This window comes from Dermacentor albipictus, chromosome 5 (genome assembly GCF_038994185.2).
Source record: "Dermacentor albipictus isolate Rhodes 1998 colony chromosome 5, USDA_Dalb.pri_finalv2, whole genome shotgun sequence".
NCBI classification, from domain to species: domain Eukaryota; kingdom Metazoa; phylum Arthropoda; class Arachnida; order Ixodida; family Ixodidae; genus Dermacentor; species Dermacentor albipictus.
Window position 1 is genome coordinate 146,334,549 of NC_091825.1, and position 19,789 is coordinate 146,354,337.

The 19,789-nt window shown below is 43.8% G+C and overlaps 1 protein-coding gene across 1 annotated transcript in view; it reads left to right on the forward strand.

Moving 5' to 3' along the window:
* LOC135906251 (sodium-dependent nutrient amino acid transporter 1-like) overlaps positions 1-18,902 on the forward strand; it is a 32,287-nt gene extending 13,385 nt beyond the window's left edge. Inside the window, exons 4-16 of the mRNA XM_065437553.2 lie at positions 203-334; positions 2,054-2,217; positions 4,600-4,658; positions 6,609-6,741; positions 7,910-8,044; positions 9,045-9,148; positions 9,993-10,126; positions 10,853-10,968; positions 13,126-13,254; positions 15,073-15,172; positions 16,235-16,335; positions 16,931-17,089; positions 18,055-18,902. Of these exons, the coding sequence (XP_065293625.1) occupies positions 203-334; positions 2,054-2,217; positions 4,600-4,658; positions 6,609-6,741; positions 7,910-8,044; positions 9,045-9,148; positions 9,993-10,126; positions 10,853-10,968; positions 13,126-13,254; positions 15,073-15,172; positions 16,235-16,335; positions 16,931-17,089; positions 18,055-18,243 (1,655 nt within the window). The 3' untranslated portion in view covers positions 18,244-18,902. The remainder of the gene's footprint in view (positions 1-202; positions 335-2,053; positions 2,218-4,599; positions 4,659-6,608; positions 6,742-7,909; positions 8,045-9,044; positions 9,149-9,992; positions 10,127-10,852; positions 10,969-13,125; positions 13,255-15,072; positions 15,173-16,234; positions 16,336-16,930; positions 17,090-18,054) is intronic.
* Positions 18,903-19,789: the final 887 nt, after the last annotated feature.

The following is a 19,789-nucleotide window of genomic DNA, read 5'->3' on the forward strand; positions in this document are numbered from 1 at the left end:
ATACACACGAGTTGAAAGTAGGAAAACTTTTGCTGACTGTTTCCAATGAACTTTCTTCTTTTTTAATTATTCGCCTGGGTGTTGCCACGCAGCATAATATCGTACTTAAATGTAAGCATGGAGGCACGTTTCATTCAGATTAATCTACTGCAAGAGCGACTTGTAGAATTCATTGTTTCACTGAGTGTTGCTTGTATTTCAGGCGCCTTCCTGATACCTTACTTCATCGTCTTGTTCCTAATCGGCAAGCCCGTTTACTTCATGGAGCTCGCCATCGGCCAATTCGTGGGGAAAAGTCACGTCAAAGTCTGGAAATGCGTACCGGGGCTTAAAGGTTAGTGAAGCTTGACGTTTCTTGTCTCTGTGACAAAGGTAGCATATACACACCGTCTCACTCCTCATTAAGGATGACACATGATACATGTAATTTAGTGACGAGTAAACGAACTGTAAAAAGCATCGTTCGAAGCATCATATGAAGTGGGCGATGCAAGGACGCTGGTTTTGAGACGTGCTGACATCTCTATGCTTGGCGAGAACGTTCTGTGGCAGTGAAGAGAAAAAATTACAGGGGCGGAGCTTCTGCACTTTTGTTACTGCGCCAGGCAAACCGGCAAAATTTCACAGCGCTTTTTGTTTCTGTTTCTGATAGCAGATGTTTAATCAGCGTAGCTTGTTTGGTATTACTATTTGTTGCTGTGCTAGTTGGTTCATGCTTTTATCGATTAGCACGCCAACTATATAGCCGGAAGGGATTGACCGGACTCCCTTTTCTGTGCCTGTGGGCGACCTAAACTTCGATTGTTTGGTATTTTCTACGGTTTCGCATTTGCCAAAACGTGGAACAGCGCAGAGGGAAAAAATGTCAAATTTAACAATGAGAGATATATTTTATGCCTTGTATTATTACAAGTGCTGTAGTAAATAAGACATTGCTGTTTTTGTTCCTCAGCCTAAACAAACACGAACGAGACTTAGGTATTACTATCACGAGCGCTGTCAACATGTGCACTTCGCCTCTGTAGCTTTCTCTTCATTGCCACAGAAAGTTGTCCCCGCGTATACAAATGTTTCTGCTCTAGAATTGTTTCACTTGTTTTTCGCAGATGTATATAACTGGAAGAGCAACCAAACTCAATTTGATAAAATCATTTTCATTTTAAACATGTGTGAGAAAGCATACACTCCTGAGTCCACAACTTTGGTACCGAGTTCGGTTACCTACATTGATGAGAAACTTTAGCCAAAGATATGCATGTGAAAAAAAAATAAAATGCATTGCTTGGTGGAAGTATTCCTTCAGAAAACATACACAGCTATATATATTTAATAAAGAATACCGATATAAGTACTAAGCATGTCCATCCGCTTGCGTTTTGTATGGCTCTTGAACGACTGCACAAATGGGAAAACGCACTCTCGTTTTTTTTTCTTTTTGTTTGCACTGTGTGTGGAACGAGTGAGCACATTAAATCGCGGTTTCCGCCAACGGTCCTTGTTCGCGAGTGTGTAGTTGTCGCATTACGTACTGGTTCGGAAAGTTTAATTACGGCGCTTTTCCTCCCAAACCGATAGTTTGGATACGAGAGAAAACGTCATATAAGGTAGGATGTCGTAAATAGGACACACCTTAAGCACCTTTTAAGTTGTTTATTACTTCTCTGCGGATGTTGCTTGAGATTTCCGGTTGGCATGTTCAGAAACTGCTAACTCAATCTGCCTTCACTGAAAGGCTTTCGCTGTTTGTCCCCTTGAAACCTATGTTTCTCAGAATCAGGCTGCTAGGTGTGTGTCTCTATTGTTCAGGTTACATCAGACGGCTGCTGTGCATATGCGTTGCATAATATAAAGACCATCGCTCTGAGGATCAAAGGTTGTGTAGCCCTTGACACCTGCCAGGGGCCTCCGTAGTGCAAGAACGCCATCCTCTGTGTAGAGCACGACACCATTCCTGTTGCCGGTGGCCTGCGCACGCATTTTATCAACCGCACTCGGTGGCGAAGGAACTGAGTGCCGCCTCATTCTCGCTTCTCTCTCTCTCTCCCCCGCACAGGCATCGGTGTTGCGCAGCTGTTCTCCACGTTCTACGTCACCGTGTCGTACAACTACATCATGGCCCTGTGCCTCTTCTATCTGTTCGCGTCGTTCCAAAGTTACTTGCCTTGGTCTCGCTGCGATGGCGACTGGAGCGACGCCACGTGCGTGGACTCATTCAAGGTGAGTGTGCAAAAAGAGAAAGAAAGAAAGAAAGAAAGAAAGAAAGAAAGAAAGAAAGAAAGAAAGAAAGAAAGAAAGAAAGAAAGAAAGAAAGAAAGAAAAGAAAGAAAGAAAGAAAGAAAGAAAGAAAGAAAGAAAGGAAACGTTGTACTCTTGATTGAAATGTCATTGTTATGAGGATCTGGCAGCTAAGTTCACTGCAGTGCTTGTGTCGTTCCTAATGCATTTATAACTTTTCTTTTTAGTTACTTATTCTGCAGGAAGGGACAGTGTCCTAATAAGATAGGGAGAAAGTGACCTAGATATGCGACAACAGTGCTTGCGATATGGATAACTTGCACTAACTAAATTCATCGCTCTGTTCAATGAAGTTCCGATCAGACGAGGAGGTGCTTCGAGCGGTGCATGACTGGTTGCGTAACTAAACGAAAGCACTGTGTTTCCCTCAGTAAGTTAAGCGTTTTATAGCTGTTGCAATCTTGGAGTGAGCGTGGGTTAGATTATGTAGAAAACGAATTCTTAAGCATTTCTCGTTTGCCCAGTTAAGTATTTTTTAAGGAAATAAGTTGAGGTTGAGGTTTAAGAGGAAGCTCTGGCTCGGGCCTCCGTGGCTCGGGCCCAACTCCGACGCGGCCTATACAAATATATGTAAAACGCAAAAACCTTTCTCTGAGATATCGATTTGGACGGATTTTATTTACATTTGTTGAATTTGAGAGAGAAAGTTAAATTCTAGTGACTGTTGTAAGCGGAATTTCGATTTAGGGACTGAATTCATTTACAAGAATTTTCGCAAAAGTTTGAAAAAAATAAATAGAAACATGAAGATAAAAAAGAATAATAGCTCCGCATCAAGAACAGATATTCTGGTTCTGTAAACGGCATTCATTGAATCACTGAAAGAGGACAAATTCCATAGGTCATTTTATATCTTACGTGAATTTGTTACGTTGGGTAGAAGGGTTCTGCAAAAGCTGTATTTCAACATTACTAAATTTTTGAGATTAATATGTAGCATATCAACTTTGTCCGCTTTAGATGTACTATTAAATGCAATTCACAGAATTGTGGTATCGTTTTTCATTCCTGAGTTACAGAGGTGTAAAGTTGGTAATTCCGTTTTCTGAAAATTTTCCATTTTTGCCGATCTTCAGATACAATAAAAATCAGATAAAAAATTCGAAACCAACAGTCACTAGGTTTTAAGTTCTTTTAAATGCAACAAACGTCGCCACATCTGGTGCAGTGGTTGCCGAGAAAAACGAATTCTTTTTTTACGTCTATTTAGATAGGAGCACCCGCACCAAAACTTCCTCCTAAAGTAAATGTTTATTCAATATGGTGTCAGCGACGTCTCCTATAACGTCACATATAACTCATTAACTGAAACCTGACTCGATTCGTACCCCTGATCACGTTTTTCAGTAACTGGCGCTGCTTTGCTGCGTCTAGAAGACCACCAGTAGTTCATTCTACGCTACTCATGACCCCGCCGTGTCTACAACTTTCTTGAAGTTCTGCTAGGAAATGGTCACATTGAGTTCATCCCGTAGTACTTGCGTCCTCATTATACTGGGTGACTTTTTTTGGATAATTAAGAATATTTAAGCACCGCTTGTGGCAGATCGCGTAATTGTGTTCCTTGAGCTGGATTACTCGACGTGGCAGACGCTACTTGCAAGAGAAATCGAGATACTTAACCGAGAAAGTTTTTTTTAAATCGACTAATTAATTTTTGAGTTAACTACTTGACGGCACATATCACCAGTTAGGAAACGTAGCGGGTCAGTCGGGAAGGCATATCCACTTAGAAGGAATTCTAAGGATCACACGGATTTCGAGATATGCGCTGTGAAACTTTCTGTGCAAATGCACTATTGTTCTACTTACTTTTTTAAGAAAACGCTGTTTTATGCATTGGGGCGCAACAGTAACTGGAACGCCCACGTATTTGGTCGCACGCTTTGGGAATTAATATCTCGAAACTGCAGTCATCCTGAAAGTTGTTTTAAGTAGATACTACTTGTGAACTCACCGGGCTGGAATTAGTAGATTGCAATATGTGTCGTCAAGTAATTAATCGACACGTTAGTTGGGGTAAATACTTGCTAATTACTCTATTATGTGCTATAACTTCTCTTGCATATAATATCCGCCTCTTTGTGTAACCCAGTTCATTGACTAGAGTTTTGCTATCTGCTACAGGCGATTTTTAAGGATTCTGTACGGTCTACAAAAAGGAAAAAAGAAAAGAAAGAAAATAAAGCCTGGTATATTGCAGTACCATTAAGCCCGAACGTCCCTATACCGAAAATTTCCTCTTGTACGTAAGTACGTCCTCACCTTATTGTTAATCCCAACTATTCTTTCTCTTCCTTGCAGGACTTAAGGAACATGTCGAACATCACGAATGCAGCGTCTGCTCCGGAGCAATATTTTCAGTATGTATAACAAGGTAACTTGAAGTGTTTCTACCAAAGAAATGTTCAAGTTACACTTTCAGTTTGAGAACGCTCATTTTTCTAGGCCGTTAATCAAGGCAACGAGCCGTTATCAGTGTTGACGTTTGTCGGCAACAAGTTTCAAAGCGAAACAGCTCCTGGCTGATACAGCGTTTGTGTGCGTGCGTGCGTGAGTGAGTGAATGGGTGCTTGACAGCTTCACTGAGGGCTTGGCATATATGTAAACAGCGTTCACATTGAGCGTGCGGAAGTCAGAACAATATAGCGAAAGGACGAAGACAAGATACAGATAACAGCCGGGCCGCTATCGTGCACCCGTTCGAAAAGCCGAAGGTCGGTTTCGCCTCACGTGAGTCGCCTAGATTGGCCTAGGCCGCGATATCGGCGCGGCATGGACAATCGCATGCGACTAACCCGCACGTCAGCTTTCGAACGCTTGCCGGATAGCGGCCCTACGGCTATCTTGCAGCTGTTTACAGCACGTGTCCCGGCTTTTGTGACATCATGCAAAGAAAAAAAAAGCTACGTGGCAAGGAACACGTTGCTGCATTCCACCGAATAAAGCAGCTTTTGTCCCGTCACACTGACGGACAACTCTGTCGAACTAGGAATTCCAGTTTGCTTCCGGGTGATGTGACGCGGCGACAGCTGTTTGGTTTCGTCGAACACTGCACTGTACTCTTCGTGTCCTATATATATATTTGTTCAATTATGCATTTATTTATTTCGATAGCAATGATATGGACACTCCGGGCGCATTTCCGCCGTGATGTTCCGTATAAAGTGCAAGTGCGATAACATCGTCGCCGCGCACTGAATGCTGTGTGTGCGAGTGAAAGCGTGCGAGCGTAAGCCGGCGATGTTGGCTCGATCTCGCGCGCACAAGGGAGGAAAGCGGAGAGAGAGGTAGCACGTGGCCTTCCATGGCGCGAAAGGCACCGGGGGGGGGCATAGAGGGGGGGGGGGGCGTTTTACTTTGGCGGCAACTGCGTACGGCGCGACCGTGCGGCCTCTATCTTGACGGCGATCTGCGATGGGGACAGAGTGCGCCGACTGCAAACAGCCGCGCGCTCGCTGCGTTCTCGCTGCTTCGTTTTGGCGTTGAAGCTTAAAGGCAGTACGAAGATCGATTCGCTCGCTGCGGCTGCCGTGCTTCCTCACTCCAGCGTTTTGACGGCGAGTCTGCGTGGTCATCGAATGAGAATATGTTCATGTTTGTTTGTGGCGCGTGACACCACGCTTGCTAGTTCGGTTAGTAAGCGAAAGTTTACAAGTTTATACGAACGATAAAACTACTCTCCTTAATTTGTATAGCGGTCTACTAATTTGCTATTGCAATCAATCTTTCGCCGTTTCGGCGAAACTGCAACATTTTTCTTTCATTTCTGCTACATGGTGATATAGCAGCTAAGACGCGCGTCAGACGCTCCAGTAGGTAGTAGCGCATTGTTTTGTGCCTTTCACTGTTTTGTCGTGCGTGCTAAATGAGCTTTTTTGTTTACTATATATGCCTCGAGACATTTCGCAACAAACCGTCATGTTATAAAGGGAGACACACGACGGTACGGCAGTTCCGCTTAAAATAGGCTTAAAACCTACTCGTTCGCGCCTTTGTTCTTCTATTGCGTTCTTGTGCTTGTTCTTCTACTCCTATTGCGCTCAGCGTTACTATTTCTGCTCGTAACAAACTACTTAGATGACAAGAAGCGCTTATGTCGTGTCCTGGTTAACCGTGTGCTGCAGTGTCTCGTAGCACACTTTATCGTGCATGTATATTCGACGAAATTTTCCCGGTATGTTCATGGTAATACATAATGTTCGGTGAATCTACATATTCAACGTAATGAATTGAAAGACAATTCATGGGAGCCACGTACGCCCTTGTTCGCCACTAAGCAAAGGGGGTTTGCCACAAAATTTCCATCGCAGGAAGTACGTGCTGCGTGACTCCGGGGGATTTACTCTGCCTTCAACGCTGGACTGGCGTATGGCGTTGTGCTTTCTTCTAGCCTGGATCTGCGAGGCACTGTCCACATACAAGGGCATTCGTTCGGTTGGCAAGGTGAGGCGCTAGCTTGGTGCCCATGCTACTTGAATGCCTCGTGTACCGGGACTAGGCATGCTCTTTTGAGCGCCAAGTGGACATGATATCTTACGCTCCGCTGACGTTATCTAGAGCACGTTAGGTCCTATACCCGACCCTTCGAAACAGCGTCGGGTCTTTGATATATTGTTGCGCTATCTATCGGAAGTCAGCTTTCTCGGAAAACTTTAAACAAGGTTCACTTTATGTTACAGAAAAGCCTGAATTCACCACCCACACCCCTCCACCCTCCAGCTCACTTGTTAACATATTTCTTTCGTTAAACCGCGCATTTCATACTTTTTCGTCATTTTTTTCTCTTCTCTGCAATGCTTATCTCCTTCCCCCTTCCTTTGCAGAGTGGCATGCCAGCGGTTGTACACACGATGGCAAAGCACTCAGCCTTAATTAAGAGCTTCCCCCTCTCTTCTCTCCATCGCTCGAATGATCGGCTAGCCTACAGAAGGAGTAGACTAAAGGCCTCTTGCTTTCCAGCTAATGCGCAATCTGGTCCATCGTTCAAAGGAACACCGAATTTGTACTACGACGATGATTGCAGCTCATACCTGATACGGAGTTGACGAGTCTATCAAGCATTTATTTCCAATGAAATTAAACAAACATTGCACTTGTGTTGGCTTGAATATTAATTACCGTTATTGCTTCAAGCTTGATCACAACTCGTTTAAGATGTTCTAACGCTGACTACGTCAGCTTATAGCAGCTCCACTGTTTAGCAATATAGCGCTATAACCAGCGTCTGGGATGAAATAAATGCACTATAGGGCGAATTTTGAAGCGCTATCTTCGTATCAACCTATTTCACTTATGAATGAACACAAAAATTCAGCGCCTAACCGAATGCAACGCAGGAAACGTCGCGAAATGTATTCAAATAGGGCAGTCATAGAAGTCAGACTCTGGGCACTTCTCAGTTCACTTGTTTTTGTCCTTAAAATGTTTTATTCTTGCAAAGCTAAAAAATGTGATGGTTTATCATGCCAAAATCTATGTAAGAACATATGAGACATAGGAAAATGTAGACAGCCTCCTCGAACGAGCTAAGGATAGTTATTACCGCGGTTCGCAATTGCACGGCGTAAAGTAAATCCCGAATAATCTTTCGGTATCTGTTTTCTTCCCCAAGGTGGTGTACCTGACGTCTACGATGCCGTACGTGGTGATGGTCTCGCTGCTAATCATCACGTGCCTGCAGGACGGAGCGTTCAACGGCATCAAGGCCTTCTTCGTTCCGCACTGGGAAAAGATCTGGGAGATCGAGGTATGGCGGCGTTTATGTTCGGCGCATCGTTCTTGGAGAGTGCCATGTCGCAAAGAGCGTGCATGCTCGCACACTTCACGTGTGAGGAGAGTAAGTTCACATTTAGGGGAACATTTTTGTGGCTTGACATAGTGTTACTACAATGAACAGGAGGGAGCATAACGATTCCATCCCGCCCTGCATTCGATGAATCGAACGAGCTCACGAATAGCTGTACGAGCTGATAATTTCGGAAGCTGGCAGTGTTGCGGCTTAGATCGCCTACGTGATGTACCATTGCAGTTGCAGATGTACATGCAGATCGTTGTGATCTACTCGTAAGTTCCTCTATGCTTCGGTCGTTTGTCGTTCACCTCTTCATCGTTAACGCTGCATTGTATCGACATTGTTATAAAAAAGCCCTACAGAAAGACCCTTCTCATATAACATGAGAATGTGGCTTTTCCGGTATAAGGTTAAGCGGTAGATTATTTAAAAAGAACGATTATACAGGAGCGATGCCGGTAAGCACCTTTGAAATTGATGTCAGAAATCTGTGAAAATGCCGAGGCAGTTAGTTTTCATTTCGACTGTCGAATACGTGATGCTAAACAATAGGAGGGTGTTGAAGTGCAGAGCGCATAAAATTGAGCGCACCTTACAGTTTGCAGATGCCTAACAGTTTCAAGCAAATGTTTTGTGTGCTTAGACCGACGTGCTCGATTTGCTTCTTTTTTTGTCAAGCACAACCAGCTCCGTAACTCCACATAAACGTTCGCTGAACTGAAAGTGGAATATACGTAAAATCCTACCTTTCCGCTGGCAATCTTTGTTTTTCGTAATATTACTTTCATTACCACCAATTGTAATTACAGTTACATCTTGTAATTACGAGACCAAACTTTCAGTGCTCGCGCAATAAAGTGGAATAGAATGTTAATGGCAATGCTTCAAATGAAGTCATTACCCTTAACAAAAAAGCCCGACGGAACGATCTTCTTCCTGTCACTCTTCTTGACAGGTATGGTTCAAGGCCTGTGAGCAGTCATTTTTCTCGCTGACGACGGCGTTCGGCCATCTCATTATGTACGCCAGTTACAACGACTTCAGGCACCAAGTGGGAAGGTGAGTCCAGCGTACAGCACCCTTTTAATCAACCGAGCCACCGAGAACTGCTTATTCGACAGGTTTGCCAAGGATATATTCTCGGGGGTACATGTTAGCATGCAGCGGAAAAAAATCTTTAGTATGCAGGAGTAGGAAGAGCTTAGTGGCTCACTCTGTTCTTTCCTACTCCATCCTACTAAGTGCTTGTTTCCACGTTAAACTTGTATGTGCCCTCAAGGCTTCTACTCAACTACATTTCTAGTGCATTGGGCCCCTTCTATGATGTTTCCGCTTCTTGTCACATCAACTATTTGTGTCATGTCATGCAGTCAGTGTATTGGTCGAAAGAAATTAGCACCGGCTCTGTTATTCCTATTCCCTCCTACCATAGTCATTGTTTCCACGTCGCGCTTAATATGTGTACCCCCTAGGTTTCAACCAACTCGTCCAGCAAGCGTATTCTACTCTACGACATATTCTCGTATGTGTTGTCCGCAGACAAAGATGAAGATAAAGAAAAAAAGATAGGAAAGGCGAATAAGCGTGACGGCTACGCTTTTCCTTTTACATATTTTCAAATATCCCTTTCTGCTCGAGCTCTGGGTGCAGTGTAATGTGTCAACACTTGTTGGAGTTGTGGTTTTCAATCGTGCTGTAGTCTATTGACACAGCGCCTTCATCTCCTCATTTTGACTGCTCCACAGTGTCTGAAGCTAATCAAAGGTAACACTGGGATGTCCCATAAAAAAATAACAATAGCTTTAACTAAGGGACTTAGATACGCGTACAATTTTTTACTTTCGTCATTTATGCGCAGATTTTTTTTAAAACTCAAAGATGATGCATTTTTATTGTCCTACAGAGATGCCTTCTTCATCAGCATTGCTGACACCATGACGAGCATCTTGGCAGGCTGCGTTGTGTTCGCCACGTTGGGGTCCCTTGCTCACGACCTCAACACTGATGACATCTCGCAGGTGCTGAAAGGTGAATCCGGTAAGTACAGTACTATAGATTCGGTATTCATTTCAATGGGTTGGCCCCTTAACACTGAGTGTCTACTGTTTTTGTTTCTAATAGGTACAAGTGCGACCTTCAGTTACATTGTTTCGAATATTTTGATTCATACTAGCTCATTTCACTTAGCTTCTACCGCTTCGCCCCGTCAGTTTTGAATGTTATTGTCACACTCCTATCGTTGAAGTTACAGTCGACCAGGTTTTTCGACATTGGTCTGATTTTCTTTGCAAAGTGCTTCTTGAAAGCTGTCGTTCCAGGCCTCGTATTCATGCGAATCCTTACTGTTTTGTTTGTGGCCGGTCTTCAGGCTGAACACTTGACGCACCTGTTCTTTTTTCCTTAGAAACGCGAATTTTCCAGTGGCAAAGTTTTCCATGTTTCTGAGAGGTACAGCTTGTTAACCAAAATACCAACGCTTTCTCACCAAATACCAACATAGCTTAACGTTTTCTTTAACTACATGTAATGTAAGTTCGAGCCACCAGCTTGTTCGTAGTAAGTTGGAGGTGGCTCATTGGAAAGGCTCTAGTTGAACGGCGGCCGTGCGAAGGAAAGGGTGTCCTGCGCATCTACATTTCTTTCTTTAATTCGGGTGCTGAAGCAAGTTCCTGCCAATTAGAATTTCTTTTTACTTAGTACTGACTGTTGATTACATTTCATTGAATTACATGTTTGATGATTGTCCCACTTGATTATGCGCAGATCTGGGCCTAGCATTCGTCACGTACCCTGAAGCACTGAGCAGAATCTCCTTCGTGCCTCAGCTCTGGTCCGTCCTGTTCTTCCTCATGCTGTTCCTACTTGGGCTCGGCACTGGCGTAAGTGAACGGTAGCTTTTCGTTAATGTGAACCAGCATAGTGCCAAGTTTTTCGGAGGAGTTGGCGCCAAGCTACTTCGATATACATTTAGGGATCATCAGTTGTCGAACACTTGTCAGTCTGGAGCCAGCTTTTAGACACGGGGACCTGTCATCGTGATGGCGAAGGTTTCCCGGCAAATTTGATGGATTGAAGTCTCTATGTTCTTGTGATGTCTTGTTTGGATTCAATGTACATTTGTGCTTTTATAGCTAAATACCAAACATACCAACAAAAAGTTGGAATGAAGAACGAAACTTGTTAAAAAGACACTTTTGTCTCAAGGCATAGTCATCAGGATCGCAATATACTAGAGCGCCAAATGAAGGCAAAGGTGTATGCTAACCATTTCTCAAGACGAACTGGTGGAATAGTTGGTTATGCAAGTCTGCTTAAACACAGCGCACAATAAATTGACAGGGACTCAGAGTAACGACACCACAAAGCGCTGTTGGTGTCGTTACTCTGTCAGTCCTTGTCGATTTATTGTGCGCTGTGTTCAAGTAGCCGTTTCTGTTTCTCCCAACGGTCAAACAGTAGAACAGGCTGACTAACGAGCAAATGCATTGCGCAGATGTTGTTTTGTATTCCTTGTTGTGTTCATGTTGTATTCGTTGTTGTATTCGTATAAGATGCCGCGTCTCTGGTATTTAGCAAATGGTAATGTAGTTCACGGACTGCCTAAACAGTTACAGAATACCGTGTCACTGGAGACGTAAAACGTACACTAGAGCAGGCGTGTTGGTGGTGCGATCTTGTGGCGCACATTTTAATTAGAAAGAACACAGAGCTATTAATATATAGAGGCCAATACCATATTCTACTTAGGTGCTGTGTAAACCGCCGGCAGCGACACAACCTTTAACATGCAGTCCGTTTTTCTTATTTCTTTCTTTCGACGAGAACACCCTTGCTAGACGAAAACCTTCTTAACGTTTTTTTTTTCGATTATTGTTGGACAGAGCGTCACAAGATGTCGCTGTATACCAGCATTGCAACTGCCTTGCACGTCTCCATTAACTCGGTTTACTTGTGAAGGCTTATACTTATGCGGACAAGTTCAACCTCTTTACTATCACTTTATTCTTACATCTGCACTTTAGAGAGTTTTAGCTAGTCCGTATACATATTGCAGTTGTCGGAATATCGGGTTACCGGATGTGTAGGCGTCTGCAGTCGAGTTGGTGGGGCCATCTTCTGGGGCATTAGATACAGAGGGGTTTTACGCGTTCCACAATAATAGATGTGATTTAGTAAGCTTCACCAAAACAACGTATTTGTACAACGGTGAAGCATTTTTGCATCACTTCTGTGTAGCAGTGAAACATGCTGACAGTGCGTAATAACTCGTAAATTATGAGAAATTGGCAGTGATTTTATATTGGTTCCGTATTGGCAGATATGCTTTAGCTTCACAGTAATGCATATTCATATAACAGGAAAGAATTTTGCTTTAGTTGTGTACTGCGGTGAAGCACGCTGACAGTACCTAATAAGCATCAATTGATCAATTACAAGGTAATGTAGCACGCAGTGTGCGCCATACGCACAGTCTATTGCGCTGAAACATACTAACAGTGGAAAGAACGACCAAGCCATGAAGTATACTAAAATTGAGAAGGGTGAACATACTTATGGTTACATTGCATTTCTTAATTACATAATTACTTAATTGATGCAAAAAGCTTTATTGCTATACGTGTCTATATTTGGGTGAAGCCTACTAAAGCGAATCTGCCATTATTGAGCGCATACGAGGCCCTTGCCAGATACTGCTGTGCCAATTGTGTGTTGCGCCTTTCCTGCATTACGTGTCCCTTCTTTGCCCGTGCTTTTTCTTTTTTCTACACACTGCCATATTCTGCTTAACTGCTCCTGTAAAAGGCGGCAGTGGCACAATCCCTAACGCGATGCCCTTTACAAATTTTCTTAGATGAGGATACCCATGTAACAGAAAACGCTTGTAGCTGTTGTTGTTGAATAAATGATAAACCGTCGTAAATATATAGCCAGCCTTGTCACTGTCGTTCATGTCTTTTGCTAACTTGTTATTACGTGATGTGTAATGCGCACACAGACAAGCTAAACACTCTCGATTAATGCATTGTTCTACGTAGGTCGGCGACGTCCAGGCTGTGACCACAGTCCTCACCGACCAGTTTCCCGCGCTCACGAAGTGGAGGAGTCACATCGCGGTCTTCTTCTGCGCCGTCTGCTTCGGCACGGGTCTCATTCTGTGCACCGACGTACGTCGCGAACTGCCTTTTCCGGCTTACACTTGTCAATCCACTTATACCGCGTCAGGCATCGTGACAGCATGTGCTCCGCGGGTTGAGACACAAATACAGTGAGGAATATGGTTACGTAAACAAAAATGCCCCTAAACTATAGATGGCTGTGCGACCTGTCACGAGTATACACTCATTCACGTTCATCACTGCTCTTTTCTTCGGTCAACAGCAACGCTGACGACTGAGCACATTCGAAGCTTGTGTGAAAATGGTTGCAGTTAATTCGGGGTTAAGGAGAGGGTAAGGGAAGGAACTAGCTTTGCAATATATGTATATGTTGATGTAGTTGTGTAATCATACCCAGGGGATTTTATCTTCCCATAAAGGAGTGCTGGCGGCCATCTTCGAAGTTACAGGAGCTCTTCCACACATTTCTAGCATATAAATCGGTGACATTCAGCAAGTATGATGGTTGGAAAACGCTTACATTTCACTTTGGCACTAAAGTTGGTCCCGAAACGCTGAACCTGGCGTCATGGCTATTACTGCGACGTAATGAGACAAAACAAACGTTGCAGACGTCTTGTCGCAATAAGGCTAGGCTAGCAATAGACCGACGTTGCACGCAACAAAATAAAAAAAAGCGCTGCACGCGTTTCTGTTGGTTATCCTCGCGTGTGCTGGTTGCCGCAGCGATTGCAGTCAATGAACGAGCCAATGGTGACACCACGTACTTCATGACGCTTACCTCCTCCTGAGCACGGAAACCAAAACCGGTTCCTAGAAGCAGGCGTTATAGTAAATTTTATAAAGCTTCACATATCAACCAAAGATGCAATGAGCTTTTTATGTTCTCCGCTCTCATTTTACGAAGAATCATTTTTATCAACCAAGGAAATTTTTATATTAAGTATGCAATGAGCTTTTATGTAGTTTTCCTGTGAATGTTGGGAAACATTCTGTGAAATGTGCCACACTGATTCTCTACTCGTATTTCACGTAGGTTCATTATTATGGTGCAATGGAAGGCATATACTGAGCACGACAATGAACTTTATATGTCCATTGAATAGGAACGCTGATAAACATTCTGAAAAATGTACCAAACCAGTTTACCACTCATACTTTATGAAGATACCATATTATGAACGAAGAAAATACATATTGAGCATGCAAATGAACTTTATATGTAGTTTGCACGTTAACGTTGGAAACATTCTGAAAATGTTTTCATTCGTTTATGCCCCCTTTCCCCTTCCCCAGTACAGGGTAGGAAACTGGAGATATTCTATGATTAACCTCTTTACTTTCCTTGCTTTTGTATATCTCTATTTTGTGTCAATGTTTTCGCTCATTTGCCGAACATTATAAAATATACAACATTTGTATGTTTATTTTACATAAATCTGCTGTATAAAAGCTAGTAAAGTAACAGCAAGTCCTTGGTTTTGGATTTATCTCTCCTTAAAAAAATATTTCGTACAATCAGAAAACTTTATCCCACTGGTTCACCCCCACACGTGGCAGTTAAAAGTCTTTGTGACCATCGAGGTGTTATGTGAGGTTAACATCACTTCGAAGAGATAACTCGATGCCGCAACAAAGATATATATCCAGCGCGGAAGGAAGCTCGATGACGGCACACTAAAATGTTTAGATAACGTGAGTAATAGCCAGTTGCATTTAATACTGGAAAATTAACTCGCTGATTAAATCAAAATGACTAAAGGGGATGACACACGCGTGGTTGGTTGATGTGCACGTGTTTATTACCTCGTCTGCTCGAACACGATGCTCACTATGCATTTTTTTGGCTCCTCTTTCTTTACCCAGAGCGGAAATGCGATGCGCCTGCTGTTTGACAATTACGGCGTCGGTCAAGCCGTGTTTCTGTACGCTATATTTGAAGTCGTCGGCCTCATGTGGATTTATGGTGAGTGCCAAGCACGCTCAAGAACTTGATGTCATTAGAACCTTGAATCTTCATCGCTTCAATAGCGCTCGTTGAAATTGCTTCAATAAAGCTAATAACCTACGTAAATATGTACGCGGAGGTGACTTAAAATTCTATCCTTGTCGTTATTATAGTGTCAGCGGGAAGATTTGAGAATGCATGAAAGCGGAAATTATAGTTTATAAATTATTTATTGAAGGGAAAGGAAAAGGAGCGTACAAACACGGCATTGTTTCGTGGGTAATCTTCACTAAAGTGGTAAAAAATTGAAGTAACAAAATGAAAATACAAATTCCACAGAATTTTTTCCTTGAAGTATGGCTTCATTGCTGCACTCTGCAGTAGAGCAGTAAATTTGAATTTACTTTTAGATGTACAGTAATGTGAAGTCACAATTCCTGCGAAGGCGCACACAAGCGCAAAATTGTGTGTATTGCGGTGATGCCGCACATTGATTCACCATAGAGCTGCGGTGAATGCGGTGATGATTAAAACAGAAAATTTTTTTCTGGAGTTTTCCTTCGCCCTGACAGTTGTACTGGAATAGGTTTATAAAAAATTTGAACGTTGTTTTGTGCGATCATTTGCCCGTGTGGTTCGCAATGCGTGATGGCGTTTTATCATTTCTTTTCTGGTGTTATATTTTGGGAGTGGTTCTTATGCATGGTCCAACTATGCATAAGAAAGTGCCGCCTACTTAATAGCAACGATGGTTCGTAAAAACGTCTTGACAGCTGCTCGAGTGGAAGTAACTTGTGTGTTTTTGCGCTCATGCCATTTGCACAGTGAAATGAATCATACAGTGAATGTAAATAAGAAAAATAAAGCACATTTCAAATCCAGAATATGGCTTGTGTCAAGAAATAACAAAAGCCAACTAAACACTCCCTTCTGGAGCTATAAACTAACGTATTCTCTCTTTACAGAATTCCTTGACCAAGAAGCCTAGTCTGTAAACCTTCGTTCTATAGAAATGCATGTGAACAATTGCGTCCAGTTTGTGCTAGCTTTAATTACAGGTGTTTTGTGCTTCGATTTCAGGTATCAGAAACGTCATCAGGGACTTCGAGTTTATGCTCAACACAAAGATTTCGTGGTTCTGGAAAGTCACTTGGGGATTCATCACGCCCGTGTCTCTTATCGTAAGGAGTTCTCATATTAATCAGTGGTAATGCCATTGTCGGTGTGATTGATGACTGGACGCGTGTTCAGCTAGAACAATGGCCTCCAGGCCACTTAGTGTTCAACCAACGCTTCAGCAGAGTTATCCAGTCGGCATTTTCTTCCTCAGTTTTACGCAATGTTAAACATGCTTGCGCCATGCTTAACCGATTGAAGCGTTCGTCACGGCGCACAATGGCCTCTAGTGATTTCGCGCTGGTAAAGCCGTATCGATTGTTTGGGTCGATCGGTTAATTGGTCATTCATTCATTCAATAAATAAATAAATAAATAATCAATCAATCAAGTGACCGATCACTCAAGTGCACGTTATCCTTCACGGCTAAGTAGCTTTGGATACACAGAACGTGACCATAGACAGCGCAGGACACGCCCTCAGCAGCCTAGGAGCTCTTGAGTAAGGGCACGTCACACGGTAAACGGTTTGATGCATGAACGAAACAGATGCCATACCAGTTTTTTGGCAAGTCGTATTGACCTCCTTTGGACTCCACTGGCCTCCACTGGACTCTCGTGTAGAGAGGTCGCGTGAGTCACCGTCTCTGAATGCCCGCAGGCCATCTTCATCTATGGCAACGCCACCGAGGGAGGCGCTTCTAGTCTGCCACCGCTTGGACAGACCATAGGCTGGATCATGGCTGCCATCGCCATCGGCCAAGTGCCGTTGTGGATGGCCATCACCTTTGCCAGAGCCCCTGGAACCACCATTTACCAGGTGAGTATCCACTTCAGACGAGGTTTTGTAGTCTGTGCGTGTCCGGAGAGCTGACCGCAATGACATATTGACGAACGCACTCTTCAGCAGTTTGAGAGAATAAAAATATAAATAAAGACAGCGACCACGGCACCCTGCGCATGCGCTAAGTGTGGGTGCAGGAGGGGAATAACAACAAGCCTGTAAATAAACTACTTACATGCACTGCCGAGGTGTCCACGCACACATGCATTGCTCAGCACTGTGCGAGTCCGCACGGTAAAGTTTAAATCTCAATAAAAAAGGAGGCAGACGTTTCTTTGCTGAAGTTTCCGTCTTCAACAAAAATATTATGCTGTCACGTAGCACGATACACATAGTATCTTTTGCCTAAGAAAAATAACGTGCTTTCCATAATCATTTATGCACTTCTAATAGCTAGGTTGTAGTTTCCGGAATCAAAAGCTAGGAAGTCATTGCAGAATTACAGCCCGTCGTTAAGTGAGCGGAACACCGTTTTCGTCGACGGCAGCACTAACGCTGGTGGCGCCATCTTGTAACACCTCCTTTAACCGCAGCTGCCGAGAAACGTTCTTGGGTCGCGTCATTTCTCTCGAGAAAGTGTTAAAGAAGAGAGAAAATGCAATGTCTGCTAATGATTGATGCTGCGACGCCTTTCCACCAGAATGTAGGCACAACAAGCTCGTTGCAATAATACTTTCTCGTATTCTAGTTGACGTCAGTGTCAAATCATGACGCCACTATCGTTGCTTTTCAATTCTCTGTCACTACGTTTGGCCTGAAGTTATATGGCACCAGGCCGTTTCAAAGGGTATGGCTGCTGCATCATCATCAGCAGCAGCACGTCTGGGTCTGCAATGTTCCGGTGTTCCGTAAACTATAAAACGTTTACGGTTATCACGCTGAAACGCTTTATTATTACGTCTCAGTCACATTTGCATCTAGATTTACTTTTCCGATTTCAGAAACTGAAGGCAACGTTCTCGCCCTCCGAGAACTACGGTCCACGCGATGCTATGGTTCGCAGTGCATGGAACGCGTGGAAGCAGCAGCAGGTGAAAGCAAGAACAGGACGCTTCGCAGCGCCCTCACAAACGCCCTACGTCATAAACGGTCAAGTCAACCCGACCTTCACCCCTGACGCGAGTGGTTAACCACCATTCATTCTCTTCAAAGCTTTCGAGCACAGGGTTTACCGATGTTCTGATTTTACTTGCCGCATGTGCTGGCACATTGACGACGGCCCCGCTGCCTGTTACAGAAATAAACGACACCACGTCGGCACACAACGTAGGCCAATCCGATGCCAACATGTGGCTTGTCTCGGCGTTTAATACGTGTCACCATCGGCACTCGAACAACAAGCACTTCCGTCGCACTGTCAAGACGGCATGATCCGCACGAAGTTTACTTCATGACGATGTGTGATTGTTCTTGCTATGCATTCTATTTAGAAGGAATGTTCCAGCCTCAAGCGGATGGTGTCGAAACAGAAGGAAGAAGGGCAGTGGTGGCTCGACTGCAGAAGCAAAGTCTCATCTGTTGGGCTTACAGGATTGGCTAACTTTCCGTGGCGGAGAACACGGGCGTCGACTTGTGACGATATCGAAGTGATAAGTAGTGTGCTGAGATGTTGGTCGTGTGTTTGCTGTGTTAAGTGACAGTAGTGGTTGCAACGGATATCTGTGATAAAAACTACGGGGCGAACGGTTGCCACGGAACAGTGCATTTTATTGACTTATAGTGCCGTGATGACGTCGATGCGCCATTCATTCTCAAATATCGGAGATCACCAATAAACTGTTTTACATCACATTGGGTCATTTCTCTCCTTTTAGTTCTGTCTCAGAACTATAATTTTTTTGAGCGAAATAGTATGACAAGGAAGATAAGTATGGACAGCCGGGCTAGTTGGTTGTGATAAGCATTATGAAACATCTTGCCAGCGCACAATTGAACACGTACGAGAAGAGAAAGACAACACGAACGCCACGTTCATGAAAACACGTTCATGAATAAAATTCAGTTGAATTACCGGCGTTCGTGTTGTCTTTCTCTTCTCGTCCATGTTCAATTGTGCGCTTCAACGATGTTTCATAATGACAAGGAAGATACCTGGAAAGTATACAGAGATCAAAAGTTTGCATTTCAATCACTTTGCATTTGCTGTCAAATGTGAAGCAACAAACCCTGAAAATTCCTTATTTCCACAGATCTGTTAACTCCAATTCATTTTTTCTATTGAAAGTAGCCTGCTTGTCTCCCTACTCATTTGCTTACTTCTTTTTCGTTGATACGTGTTTGATTTACCCATGTGCGGTCCGATCCTCAGCCAATCGCTCATAGCGGGCATTTATATGAACGCGACAAAAGAAGGGCTCTTATCGGCCCGAGATTTGCCGGTCGAGCTGAGCGAGCGTCGAGTCGGGCTCGACCAGCTCGAACGCACGGGGTAAGCCCGAGCCACATGCAAGGCGCATGAAGTGCGATCCGCAGCCAGCGTCGAATCGAGCCGTGTGCGCCCTCTTATTTCTCGCCTTGACGGAGGTTGCTGCAGCACACTCGATCCGCCAAGTACGAGCACGTCCTGTCGGGCTGTCCGAATCAGTCGGAATCCGGAAAATGCGCAGCGGTGTCGTGCTAAGAGAAAAAATGTTTAGATAATAGCAGCTTTAAAAGAGCTAGCTAAGCATTTCGGCG